Genomic DNA, 14769 nt, shown 5'->3' on the forward strand with positions numbered 1-14769 from the left:
TGTATCCTTGACAGTTTTTGGATAACGTAACCTTCTTCAGAAGTTGTCTAGACTGACAGAGTAATACCATGAGGGCATTTTTTTTCCTTGACTATTGACAGGCTCTGGGAAAAGCAAGCTCCCTAGTGAAGGAGCTTCAGTTCAGTGTCTACTTACTGGTGCTGCCCAAGTACAAATAGGATTGATCTAGGTTTTAGGTAATAATTAGCACATGAAAAAAGAATGTACCACAATGTATTTCAAAATCTCTTGTGTCCCTATATATTCAATGACTTTTTCCCTTAAATATTAGCAACAGGCTTACCATCACTAATATCCTGTTTTAGGTGGTGGTCCTCAGAAACATGTCCATATTTCTAAGACATGCCTCTGCATCCCAAGTTATTTTAAAATACCTTGTCAGCAAGATCCAGTGAAGACATGATGCTTCCCTTGAAATCAGGGTTGCAGCTGAACGGGAGCCTGGTTCTCCACTCCTTGCACGGGGACAATTGCAGCAATGCCCCAGTGCATTTAACAATCAATCTCCAGTTTCTGCAAGTAACTAGCAGGTGATGCCAACACCTTTTTCTGTTGTTGTATCTAACGTTGACTGTAAACTTCCCCCTTTAGCGAAGGACTTGCTGATGGTCCTCTGGACTGTTCAGACCTCCATCCACCTAACATGGCAATTAATTGCCACAGTGGAAGACTAATTCCAGTCCTGTCCCCAACATCTTCGGTCTCAAAAAGCACAAATGAATCCTCGAAAAAGATCTGGATCAATGCAGAAAATGTGGAAGTTACAAGTTCCAGAAATGGGCATGGCAAATGCCCTGGCTGCATTTGGGAGAGGTGAGAGCCCCTCCTGTGCACAAAAGGAAACCTTCATTAGTTCACAATTGGCACTTAAATCCATTGACTCATTATTAGCGATTATCTGCAATTTTTCCTTGAGGGCATTTATTTTCTAAAAATAAAATAAAAATATCTAAAGGCCTTCATTCTGTAGTTAAACAACAGCCTAATCTCCTGGGAACATCTCTCTGTGCCTAACAGCCTGTCTAGTAGATATATTTTATTCTTAGGTGTCCCGAATCCCGTTTAGAGTTCACACCACTGAGTAGCAGGTTCTGCAATGTGTTGGGCTGTTTCTTGCTTAGCAGTCTTGGTTGAATTGTTACATCCAAAGGAGAAGCAAAGGCCAGTTTGAGATCTGCCTTTAAAGAGCAGCCTATGCCTCACGCATGCTCAGCTGGTTACGAAATTTAACTCAGTAATCAAACTTAGCTCGATTTGTTTCCTCTGCGTAAAGATCCGTGAGGCATTTCGAACTGGAACTTGTTTTCTGTGCAGCAAACAACCAAATATACCAAACTCCTACCCCAGGAAAGGAAAGTGTTGTTACCGGGAGGTGACAGCCCATGAATTCCCAGTGAGCGGGCGGGGAGGAGTGAGTGTATGATGTCCTTGGACAACGAGTTTCTCTGCAACTGCTGCTACATGAAAGATCGCAGGTGCGATGTGTCTTGCTAAAGGACCACGACGCAAACACTGAGTCAAGGCAAAAGCGCTTTTATTTCCTCGCCTTTCCCTCCTCCCTCCCCCAGCCCGAGATCGCTCCCCCCGTCTCGATCCGGTGCAGGGGCCGCTGCCCCAGGGACTCCCCGACGGCGGCACTGCAGCGGGGCACGGGAAGGGGCTACGCTCAGCCCCTCAGAGTGGACGGATCCTCCCGTCGAGTCTGTCCGCGGGCTTTTTCGATGGAAAGAAAGGCGGCCAGACATAGGCGAGGGTCCCGCTTCCGACGGGACACCGGAGTCGCAGCGAGGTGCGGGAGCCCGGCGAGGCGGGCGAAGGGCTGCGGCACCCTGCCTGCCGCCCGCGGACCGCGATCGCCGCCTCTGAAGGGCCGCGGAGGTACCCACGGGCACCCTGAGGGGGCGAGAGGGTCCACCCCCTCCCCGAGGAGCCCACGCCCCGCTTTCCCCCTCTCCTCCCCGCCCGCCCCGTCTCACGCCCTGGCTCCCGCCCCCGGCGGCAGCTCTCCCCGATGGAACCGGCTGGGAAGGATGCAGGCGGCAGCTCCGAGGTAATTATTAATGGCCGTGCCCACCGGGGCGGGGGGGGGGGGTGCGCGAGGTGAGATAAAATGGGGCGGCGGGGCGCTGGGAGCTGCCGTCGCGGAGCCCCGCCGGGAGCATGGCCCTCGCCGCGTCGCTGCTGCCACCGCCGCCGCTGCTGCTGCTGCTGCTGCTGCTGTTGGGGCGGCCGGGGCTGGGGGCGCCGGGACAGGGTGCAGGCACCTGGTCCCGCTTCGCCCGGCTGCCCTACCCGCAGGACCAGCTCTTCCTCCACGACACCTTCCCCGACGGTTTCCTCTGGGGCGCGGGCAGCGCCGCCTACCAGACGGAGGGCGGCTGGCGCCAGGGCGGCAAGGGCCCGTCCGTCTGGGACACCTTCGCCCACCGCCCGGCCACGCCGCCGGGGGCCGCCCCGCCGGGGCCCGTGGGCGGCGACGTGGCCAGCGACAGCTACAACAACCTGTTCCGCGACGTCGAGGGGCTGCGGCGCCTGGGGGTCTCGCACTACCGCTTCTCGCTGTCCTGGGCCCGGCTGCTGCCCAACGGGACGGCGCCGCCCAACCCCGCCGGACTGGCGCACTACGGGCGGCTGCTGGCCCGCCTGCGGGAGCTGGGCGTCGAGCCCGTGGTCACCCTCTACCACTGGGACCTGCCGCAGGCCCTGCAGGACGCCTTCGGCGGCTGGGCCAGCCCCGTCCTGCCCCGGCTCTTCCGCGACTACGCCGAGCTGTGCTTCCGGCACTTCGGCGGGCAGGTGCGCTACTGGCTGACCATGGACAACCCTTACGTGGTGGCCTGGCACGGCTACGGCACGGGGCGGCTGCCGCCCGGCGTGCGGGGGGGCCCGCGCCTGGGCTACCTGGCGGCGCACCACCTGCTGCAGGTAAATGGCGGCCGGCGCGAAGGGTGCCCGGTGCCGGGTCAGGCGCAGGCCGCCCTCAGCCCGCCCCGCTGGCACTCCTGGCCCCTGCCCCGACACTGGCGTGGAAAACAAATCTTGTGCCCGACAAGGCACATCTATGGGCGAAGGAGGCAAAACTCATGGTGTAAGGCAGGAACTTGTCCCCTGAGCTGGTGGAGAGGTGGACAGTTAAAGAACTCCCTGTGGTTTGCAGAAGTGTCCGCTTCTGCCCGCAGCAGCAGTTCAGTTGCCATTCTGGGTGGGTGAGGGTCTGCATTCCCGGGACTGTGCCACTCCATGCTGCCTTTCTAAGGTGGAAGTGCTTAATATTCTGTGCATCTATGTGGTTTAAGTGTAATATTTGCTGGGAGCAGCCCGTGGGGATTTTCAGAGAGAACTGAGCAGAAGTGTGTACAAATCCTTCCAATGACAGGAGAAAGGATTCAACCTAACTGTAATGGGGTGGTCATTTAGGCATGATCTCTTCACTTCAATATGCATTCACAAATTCTGCTAATATCTGTCTGCTCAGCATACACTTACTGACAGGTGTTGTATCCTAATGAGTATTGTGTATTAGATGTGAGCATGAAGAAAACATCCAGTGCATGCCTTATTTGACTTTTTTTTCCACTTTCCTGTATTACTTCTGCATTCTTTAATGCTACAAATAAGTCAAAGGGAAAATATAGATGAGGAAAATGTGGGCAAAATTTCAGGTTAATTTCCTCATCCTGAAAACTTTAAGCTCTTCATGTAGTTACCATGGTGCGTACTTGGCCGTGCTTGAGTATGTCTTGTGTCACCATAGTATCAGAGTCCCTCATAATTCTCATGAAAGCTCTGTGAAGGAAGATTCTTTTCTTTTTAATAAATGAGAAACTGAGGCACAGTCTTGCCCACAGAGGTGTAATTAAAGACTGTGGGCAATTACACAAAGGTGTAATTAAACCAGGAAGGTCTACAAATACTTGCTTATAGTGAGAGAACAGTAGTATTTCGTTTTGTCCCAGTGACTGTCAGTCAGGATTTGCACAAGTGAACATTTCTTTTTATATGCAGTGGAAGGCAGCAAGATACTGCTTTCCCCCCCACATTTTATGAAAGAGGAGCTGAAACACAGATGCAGTTAAGAGCCAAAGTGGCCCCTGGTTGTCAGTGCCTTTTTCCTGACGTGTGGTCTTTGTAGCATATTGGTCAATTACATTATACTTCCAGCTCTTCTATAAGTCATATCCCCAGATCTCAAATCACCTGCAGACAGCATTAGGCACATATATTATGTACAGAGGAGCTGTAGTGGTTTCTCCCAAATTATAACAGGAGCCCACATCCCTGACTTCTCCAGGTAAGAGTCTTCGTGGAGGCAGAGGTAGAGCCTAGCTCTTCAGCACAGAGAAGTGAACAGCTTCAGCACTGAGATCCTCCTTCTCCTTACACTTCTCTAGCATACTAATATAAGACCTCCCAACTTGTTCTAGCAATGAAGTAGGAGGAAGCTACATAGTACAGCTTCTTCACAGCCTGATATCCATAGAGAAAGTGTGTGCATTTGTGTAAGAAAAGATTAAAAGTTCTACCATAGATGGTAAAGAGATAATTACATTTTGCGCGTAAGTTAAATTGTCTTACACAGTTCTTGAGCCACTGACTTTACAACTTGAATGTTGTTCTTTAATGTGTGTCTCTGGGTTGTATAAGTTTGTAGGTGAGTTTGGTCATTTTTTGGGAGCATGCTTGGCTTTGGTTTGCATCAGAAGGGTGCACAGCAGTACTGCTTTATCACATAAGCTGCAGAATGTGTGCAGCACTGGACAGTGTTGCTGGGAGATACAGTCCTCTTAGACCCCTGCAAAAGATGTGGCTGAATCCTCTCATGTGAAGAAAATCTCCTTTCATTGTCCAACCTTTTGCTCCTTACATTGTAAGATCTGGTCCCTGGCTTCTTATTAATCCTTTTTCCTTTTCTTTGTCATTCTTGTATTTTGTTTTCTTTCCAGGGCAATTCAGTTTGCAGAACGTTTGTTTTTTTTTTGAAGTTAGAATTTGTTGTCATAATTGTTCATTTCTCAGCAAATGTGCAGACTAGCTCTTTATATGCATGATTTCTGACTTTTTCTCCCCATATTTACAATATGCAGTTTTAAGTGTCTTCTCTGCATTTATTCAAAGCAAAGGCTCACTTAAGTGGAAAGCTAAAGCTAATGAAAGCTGATGCCTCCTAATTTATTTTACTGGATGATAATTATGTTAAAAAGCAAAATAATTTCCTTTAAGTTCTTTAAAATTCAACAGATATAAATGTGGATTTGGGGCTTTGTTTTTCTGAGTGGCTCATTTATTGTCTGAAGAAATAATCAAATAAGAGTTTGATTCAATTTAGGTTGTTCAATTCAGAGCTAGTGAAAACAGGGCAATGAAGTTTGATGGAAGTAATGATGTTTGAATTCAGCTTGAATGGATCTCATCAAATTGTGCTGAATTTTTTAATTACCTCTCATTTTTCTGAACTTCCTTGTGAGTCGTAACAGATGCTAAATTGACAGAGATACTTTTTTATAGACAGGACCAAATAAAAATAGTTTAAAAAACTTAAGGAAAAAATGATTTTATTAATGCATCCTTGGTGTGTTCTTGAGGGATGTTGGTCGGTATTTTGTGAAAATTTCACCCTTTTATCGTATTTCCACTGACACGTGTCATTTTTGGTATGTCTAAGCCCTTCAAATGTGGTAGGAAATGGAGGAAGCTGTTAATGTTTATTCACAAAATAAATGGAATGGATCAAGTATATTTCATAAAAGTTGGCATTCTCTCAAGTCAACAGCCAGAAAATTTAATGCCAGCAATCTGTCATGTATATGATGCATCTTTTTTCTCCAAATAGGAGTTGAGAGGTCAGTGTATTATGTTCTGGTTTTTGCAAATGCATTTTTTCATTAATGGTTCACAGTATGTTGACTGAGTTGAGCATACTTGGATTTGCTCAATATAAACAGCATTTGCAGAAACAGAAGAACATGTCGTTTCCCCGAAGAAGTGAGTGGAACTGCTGCCTGGAAACCAGTCACATAGCAACAGACTGATTTCTATTCCAAAACTCTTTCCAAAACAGAAGGTAAGTACTCTTGTGTTGACCTTCAGTGCTAAACCTAATAAACCATCCGTAATTTCGGCATAGGAGAATCGTCTTTTCTTGGCATGCATTGTTTCTTTCAAAATTGAGACAGCCCTCAAACCTTCACTCAGTTCAAATGGAATGATTTGTGATTTTCCTAGCTCATCATAGTTGTGACGGCATACCTGATTTATAGAAAAAAGGAGGAATACTGCTAAGTAATAGCATTTTTTTCCTATTCTTGCTTTCTTAAGGCATAATACAAAGCAGAACAGAGAAGAAATGGATTCTTACCTGGGTTTAAGTATTAGTTGGGTGATACATGTTTACACTAGTGATTATTCTACTCATTAATCATTTGAATCAGGTTTCTTTCGAACACCAGATTTGAAAAAGAATTGCAGTCGAACCACGGTGCAAGTTCAAGTCTGATGCTGCAGTTTTCTGTGCCAGTAGTTGCGAAAAGTTAGGCTATGTTCACAAATTATATTAAAAGCTGTAGCAAGTTGTTTTTAAGCTTCAGTCATGTAAAAAAAGAAAAAAATGCATTGAGTTGCATTTTAAAATGTGATAAACTGAGGAGTTTGGGTTTCAAGAATACTCGTTTTATTAAAATTAGCTCCAAAGATAGATTACATAACTTTCCTTTTGCCATTCCTACCTGATTCCATACACGTTTGCGAAAGGATTTTTGTTTTCAGATGTTCCATTGTTCCAACAAAAAATATAGTTTCTTACCTTTCTAGAGTACTTTGATTTTTACACATAGAAATACTAGGACTGCATGGAGAATAAAGTGTTACCATGGAAGAGTAAGACTGGGTCTCCCTCAAGTGTGGTGGTTCCATAAGTTGAAAAGCTTTTTAAAGATTATAGGAAATCTTAGCAAAACTCAACAGGCAGGACCTGGAAAGACCACATTGAAGTGACTGAAATGGAATGGAAGCTGACTTTGTTTTTTCTGTGCATGGAAGAAAACCAGGTCAAGCCTGTAGGTATGTTAAGTCCCACCTCAACTCTTTTGCTGTTCATTATGAGGAGGATTTCTTGAGAGTCTTTTCATTATGAGGTTTTTAGTGCTTGGTAGTTGTGGCTGTATAGCTGTGAATCTTGGTAAATTCTATTGGCAGCCCCAAATCTGTGTTTTCATGTCTCCTTTTCAGTGCCACCCTAATCATTGTTGTAGCTGTTGCACCTAGGTGATATTTCTGGTTCCTGTCCAAGGTAGTCTAGTGTGGTTCCTTTTTAAATAGCAATTGTTCATGTTGGGCTCTGCTCAGTGCTGGGAAGATAATGACTGCTGGTTAACAGCAGTTTGATGCAGATAGGGTTGTTCAGATTGGCAACATAGAATTCGCATCTGGTGAAATCTCACTGGGTACGTGAGTGTAAAGCTCCTTGACACTGTTCCATTTTGCATTAATAAAGCCTGATAAGGTGTGAGACATTTTTTGTTCTTCCCTTCAACATCTCTCCTCAAGCAGAGGAGATTCTGTATTTGTTGTAGTTTTGGGGATTCCAAAGCATGTGGTAGAATTGGTGTCACTCTGTACTCCTTTGTATTACAAACCTCTCTAGTTTCCATTTCATCTTGTTTCTGTAGATGGTTTCCAGTACTTAAAGGTAGTTGATGGACGTAATTCCTAGATGTACTTGGGACCTGGGAAATAAAGCTAGTGAAACATCCATTGTAGTTCAAGATCACTATTTTTTAGTGCCTGCGTTTCCCTTTTGACTGAAAGCTAGGAGCTCTTAGAGTTTTTCCCATGACCCCCAACATAGGTCCAGTAGAAATCTGTTTTGAAACCATTGGCATATTGGAAGTACAGACATTGTCCTTCCTTTTGAAAATAGTCTTGTGTAAAGAAGAAATGCTCTATCATGTAAGAGGAGGTTGTTTCACTCATAATGTACCCATCTTCTAGAAGGACAAATTCTGATTTCTCTTGCTTTGGTTGAAATTGCGCTTACCTTAGATTTGTTCCTCACACTTATTAATTCTTTCTTAACAGCATCTTCTTCCCAGTGTGCTCTGGGGAACAAAATATCTTCCCCTACGTCTTTCATTATTTCTTCAACTAGTTAGAGGCAGTGAATATATCAGTACAATTGATGGCAATGTTGGCAAGCAGTGACCATTAGGACAGGATATAGGCATTTAGAGGCATTTTGATTTAATCATTTTGGTTACTGTGATGCATATCCTTCTCCCTTTGGGAGAAACAGGAAAGAGCGGATATGTATCCGCTACAGACATATCTACATAACTACAGACATATCTGTAGTTTGCTTAACTCCAGTTGAAGAGTCTTGTGGCTTTCAGTAATTGGCAGAGTTTAAAGGCAGTTTGATAATTCTTGCAAATAAGTGTGTGATTTGTTTGTTTGGTTGTTGCTGATGAACAGATGAAGTGCTGAACTTAATCCGAAGGTGCAGGTCCAATGTTGGCAAAGTTTTAAAAAAGCCAATAAGCCAGCAATCAAAGGAGTCTGCTTGTACAGACTTGTAGGTAAAGAAATGTTTACAGGAGAATTTCTTCTATTTTTTTTCCAAGATGGTAAAAATAAAGAAGAGGAAATTACAAAGACATGTTTCTGAAGAAGTAGAGGGGGTGATGAGACCTGGTTGAATGGGGCTATAGGCAACCTGGTCGAGTGTAAAGTATCCCTCCTGCCCACGGCAGTGGGGTTGGAACTAGATGACTTTTAAGATCCCTTCCAACCCAAGATACTCTATGATTCTATGACAGGTTTTAGCTTTAAAGGATGTGTGTTACCAGTTTTAAATGTTAAATAAAAAACTACTCATGCTCGCATATTTGCTTGCCAAAGTATATAGAAAAATAGCACAGTCAAAACTGTGAATGTTGATTTTAGATTAAATCAGAAGAATGGAACAGAAGAATATGGTTGTAGACAAAGCTCAGGATCCTTGGGAGATTACTGGAATGAGAATTGGACAGATCTCTGAAGGAGAAGGTGACTCCTTGAATATGACCATGAAAGAAGAGACTGACTTCTGGAGAACAGCTGATTTACTTCACATGAGAGAAAGTGTGTTAGCAGAAGGAGCAGGTGAGTTGTCAAGAAGAAGTAATAACTAAGTACAAAAGGAAAAAGGGATAATTTGCCATTGCAAGAGACTGGAGCCTTTGGTAAAATGGGATGAGTAGAAGATGAATGATACCAAAGAAGGGAAGGAATTAAACTCACACTGTTGCTCTCTGTAAATACTCTTGGACATAAGTATCAATGACAGGAAGGAATTTCAGAATTAAAAGACCATATACAAAAGGATACAAATACAGTTAGATTGACTCTTAGAAGTCATGGATAGCTTTGGAGGAAAGAGCTGCTGGAGTGGCCTTTCCATATTAATGGTAGGAACAAAAATCTTTTAAGACCAGTAAAGCAGTTTGGGAAAATAGTCTTGCTGGCAGTGGAGGTGACAGTATCAGTCTTCTCCTTCTTCCTCTTTGCTTTGCAAAATTCTTAAGAGAATGATTTAAGGCATGGTCTAAATCTGAGAACATCATTCAATGAAAAAAACCAAAATACAGTCTGTATTAACAATAAACAGTTTGTTTAGTCTATCAATGATGGAAACTTCTGGTTTGCTGTAGCTTCAGCTCTAAACTGAGAGCACAAATCACTCACAAAAAGCCTGGCCTGTTAAGTTTGTGGTGTGTCTCCCTGGAGATTTTTCAGTGAGGGTCCTTTGAGATGCACACTGGAGTAAGAAAAAGGACTTCAAGAATATCTGCATTTGGCAACATTTGTGTTGCTTCATCTTTATGTATGTCTGTGTTAAGAAGAATGTCTGTGTTAAGAAGAATTAGAAAACTTTAAAGCTTAGTTTTGTTTTGATTCTGAAAAAACCCCAATCCATATTCTAAATTCTCCCAGTTACTGAAATCTTTACAGATGTTGTTTACAACAGTTGATACAGGGACTGAGGGACTGGAGCCACATGTGGTTCCAATGCCACCTGGATCTCTGTGACGTCTGCCTGATGGAAGGCACAGGACCTTTGCCCATCTCAGGATCTGGCCAGCCTGGGGGGCTGAAAGGCCGGGGAGTGCTGCAAGACACCCTGCACCACATTGTTCAGCAATGTGGGGAGCTGACAGGGGGCCGTGCACATCGCCAGGGGACTGTCGCTTCAGTCTGCACACGATCAGTTTGTTACTTGCACATTAGCTCACATGCTGACAGCTGAGATTTGATTTTTGTTTTCAGTCACAACTCTTAAGACAGCTGAATGGTTCAAAATTGGCTGGGAGAGAATATCGTATGGACATGCCTTGCAATTTTGTGAACCCAAAAGTCAACTCAAGAATCTGTTTGTAGGTTTATCAGTTTAATGCTCTTACTAAGGGCTAGAAAATATTTTTACCACTGGGATTATATTTTAAAAGATATTTGCTTTACAGTTGGGAAGACTGTAGCATCTGTTTTGATCCTGCTCCTAGAAAAGACTTCAAATGGTCAGATGGGGAAAGGGGACAGATTTGTAGCTGCTGGTCACACATTCTGGTAAGAGTTCACAGTGATTTTCCAGTGTCTTTTCTCAGTCAGCTTTTTTCTTGTTCTCTTGCATATGTAGTAGCTCCAGTGGATCAGTTGTTTCTCCGAGCTGAGGGCAAAGTTTACTCAGTTTGTTTGTTTAACTTCCAGCATTTTAAGAAATGAAATAATTTTTTTGCTGCAGGCATGGAACTGTTGAACATAGTTATTGATTAATTATTCTAATTATGTTTCCTTAGATATATATGGAAATGGTAGAATTATGCAGCATGTCATTTCTTTTGAGAAAGTAGGTTGGAAAAATACTGTATTGTCAGCTCAGATTTTTTTTTAAAATTTATTTTGTAAGTAATGACATATTGCTTAAAAATCAATTGAAGAAATCTGACCTTATAGTTGAAAAGAAAGTCCAGCTGGCAGCTGGCAGTACAGTGGTGACTTGCTTTTTGTAAGGCACTTATTTAATTTCTCATTTCTTTTCCTGTCATAGTACAGTGTTAACTTGGGTACAAATGATGCTTGCAGAGAGAATGGCCACTACACCAGAAAGTCCATGACCAGTTATATATGCCCTCAGGAGGCAAAATTCAGGCCAAAAAGCGTTGTAACAAAACATGAGGTGATAGGATGGTGGAGTATTGGGAAAACAGATAATTCATGAGGATCTGGTGAGATGTGGGGGTGACAGGCCAAGAGTAGGAAGGCAGGAGCTGGGTTTATGAGGCAATACTCCATTTTCATGTGTATGTTTAGCATTAAAAATTAAACTCAGCATGAAATCAGAAGGCTTACTGTCCTCAAGGATGAGTTGTTTGTTTCATTTTTTTTATAAATGTAATATGAATTATTTTGAGGAAGCTGACTGGTGGTTTATGGAAATCACAGACCATATTTCACAAGAATGGGGCCTGCTTCAAGGTCTGTCTTGGCTTGTGGTGTCCACTTGCTGTCCCCATGTTGCCACCAGCACTGGGAGTGGGGGACACCATGAGTAGCCTGCTAAAGAAAGAAGGGATAATACGTTAGGTCTGGGTTTCTCAAAGGAGCTTAAGGAAAATAAGTGAAAATTGATTTTCCCCTTAGCTTTTTGGGGAAACCTGCCACTTTGAAGTAGTTTAGTAAATTAGCAAATTGAGCAGATGTATTCCTCTTATCTTGATGAAAATGTGCATTCCTGTATTCAAACAGCATCTCTGCATATGAGATGCAAGACCTTGGAAATACGTGGAAGGAGCTCTTGAACTCAGTTTATCATCCTGCTTCCCTTGCCAGCTATGAACATGTCTCTTGTTTTGAGAGAAGAGAATATTGGGGTATACCACACTGAGCAGGGAACAGAGCTGTGGGAATATGATTCAGCTGCAGTTTTGCATCTTAATTATATGCTTGGTGGAAAAAAAAAAAGCTTTTTCTTCATACGCCGTCGTATCAGCTAGCTTATTCTAATCTTCCTAATACCTCCCAAATTCACAAAGTAATGTAATGTCATTAGAACAAGTCAGAAAGATCTAAAACCTTTGAAACAGGAATTTGCTGATTCATTGAAATTTTTTGAGAGACTTCAGTTTTTCAGAAAAAGTTGAGAACTAGGGGAAATTCTTGGTTTTCTGTTTTAATAGGATACTGAAAAATTTCATTTTGATGTAGTGAGTCAGTCAGTCATTTCACACTCTGCCTTCTGTGTTCTTTCACTGGATGAGTGCCCACTGCTTCAAATTGGGTCAGTTTACCCTTGTGAAATTGCTGTTTAACCTGCTGCAATATGATTGACTTACTGAAGCTGCAGATTGATGCTTTTTATTCTTTGATGAAAGAAAGAAAATGGAGCAGTCAGGACAGAATTCTTGCACTGTAGAGGTTACTCCATGTCTCATATTTGTTGCTGGGTTGCTTGTGCCACTTTTGTGTGGAATTGTAATTATTTAGTCATTTATCCATCTCCTCTTTCCTATTTCTGGTAAAAAGAGAAGTGTTACTTGAAGGAGGCAGTTGCTTAAAAGGTGGAAAAATTCTAATCAAATCAGCATCAAATTGGCATAGTCATTCTGATTCTGAATATTAGAACCAGCAAACTCTAGGACAGTGAAATTGAGAAACAGCCTTTTTCCATAGCTCAGCTTAGGATAATGAAATAGAGACCACTTCAAAATTGGTTGGTAAAATGGTTATAGCAAGAGCATTGTAACAGTAAGTCATGAAAGGTGGGAACCCTAAACCACACCAGTCAGATCTCACTTTACCCAACCTGGACTCTTCTGGAGAGTAATGTCTCCTGTGTTACTGGTAATTTGGAATGGGTTTGTAGAAACCAGAGGGGGTGAGCATTGGTCTGGGTTAGATACTGATGCTGGCCTGTGGGAGCTGGTTTTGTTCACTCATGGTCAGGAAAGAATTTAAATTGTCAAGGAACAGTGTTATCTCTTGTTAGGCCTGTTTTTTCCCTTTCTCTGTGCTGTGGGCAGGCTCCCAAAGGAGCATTTTACCTAGAAAATTTGCCTTCTGTTTTAAGTATTTAGGATTATGACGATGATATATTTGCTTTTTCTGGTTTATTCCTGTGTCTCACTATGGCATCTGGAGCATTTGGCCTGGTGGGGTTGTTTTTTTTTTTTTGTTTTTTTTTTTTTTTGTGTGAAGTATCTTGGAATTGGCTTTTTGGCTCATAATGCCGCAAACACAGAATAACAGAATCATGGGGTGGTTTATGCTGGAGGGAATTGTAAAGATCATCTAGTTCAAACCCCCTGCCATGATGTGACGTCCTATCCTCAAGGGGGAGGGAACACCCAAGATTCATGGACGCTCATGGTTGAAAGGGAATGGTGACAATCAGAGGGTCCACAGCTTATCTTCTAGTCTTCTACACATGAGAAGGGATGCCTTCTGCTAGATCAGGTTGCTCAAAGCCCTGCCCAGCCTGACCTTGGTCAACCAAATGGCACATCCACAGCTCTTCTGGGACACCTGTTCCACTGCCTCACCACCTTTGAACTTCTCCTGAATATCTAACCTAAATCTTTTCTTTTTCAGAATAAAACTATTCCCCCTTGTCCAATGCCCGTGTGAAAAGTCCCTCTCCAGCTTTCCTGTGGGCCTTCTTTAAGCACTGGAAGGTGCTATGGGGCTGCCTTCACTTCTCCAGGAGGGAGCATATAATAGCCATTAGTGTGTAGTGTTTGGGGCTGGAGGCTTGCTACAATATTGGAGGCAACTAAACTTGGTGATTCCTCTATCTCTTTTTCGTTTTTTGCTTTGGAAGTATTCACTTTGAGTGAGTGCTCCTGGGAAATACCTTTTTAGGGATAAAGTGGGTATGGAAGACTGAACTAGAAAGAGAGCGAGGACTAAGAAGGGGTCAAACATACATTGGAGGAGCACGTTCCTTAAATAGGAAAGGACCTGAAGGGTGTGGAAAGACCTGAGGGACACTAGTGTTTTGTAGACTGAAAATCACATAGAAATGCCTGAGTGAGCTATTTGACTTTCTAGAGGCAAAAAATTATACTGGGAGGGATACAGAGACAAGGTAGTTAATTAGTATGTGAAAAACAGAGTAATTTACCAAAATAAACTGTTAACTGTCAGAGGGGGAGGCTTGCTGTGACACAAACACTGACATTGGACATAAACTAGAAACAGTGGAAATGACAAGCTGCCTGGCAGAGGTTTTTTGTTACATAATAAAGCAGAGTCCAGATTTTTGAGTGCAAGCAGCTGAGGATTTTTCTCTGAAGCACCTTATTGTGAAACTGCTTCAACGATGATGAGATGGGTTGGACACCCATTGTAGTTACTCTTCTATTACTCTCCTACAAATATAAAAAAATAGTACATTCTCAGTCTCCACATTATGTTTCTGGTAAGATTAATTATCAACTCCACCCCTGAATAATTCACTATTGTTCTGTGCAGTAGCTGTGCAGAAGGTTTGGAAGCACCATCGCAGAGCATCGGGGCAAAGGTTAAGAAGCACCAGCCCAGAGCAATTTGTGTCTCAAAAATCTTCAAAGACTAGAATACGTAAAGAAGACATATACATACATATACGCACATATATACATACATATACGCACATATATACATACATATACGCACATATATACATACATATACGCACATATATACATACATATACGCACATATATAGATGTGTGTATATAT

General features: G+C 43.1%; 1 protein-coding gene across 4 annotated transcripts in view; it reads left to right on the top strand.

Moving 5' to 3' along the window:
- The first annotated feature begins 1959 nt into the window (after positions 1-1959).
- KL (klotho) overlaps positions 1960-14769 on the top strand; it is a 51698-nt gene continuing 38888 nt past the window's right edge. For 2 of the 4 annotated variants that reach the window (XR_010080026.1, XM_063394790.1), the window contains exon 1: positions 2044-2946. Coding sequence is in view for 3 of the 4 variants with exons in the window: in XM_063394790.1 (XP_063250860.1) it covers positions 2182-2946 (765 nt within the window). In the remaining variant the exon portion in view is untranslated. Of the gene's footprint in view, positions 2947-14769 lie in introns of all 4 variants that reach the window. The other 2 variants (XM_063394792.1, XM_063394791.1) reach the window with 2 other exon arrangements.

Source organism: Prinia subflava, chromosome 3 (assembly GCF_021018805.1).
Source record: "Prinia subflava isolate CZ2003 ecotype Zambia chromosome 3, Cam_Psub_1.2, whole genome shotgun sequence".
Lineage (NCBI taxonomy): Eukaryota > Metazoa > Chordata > Aves > Passeriformes > Cisticolidae > Prinia > Prinia subflava.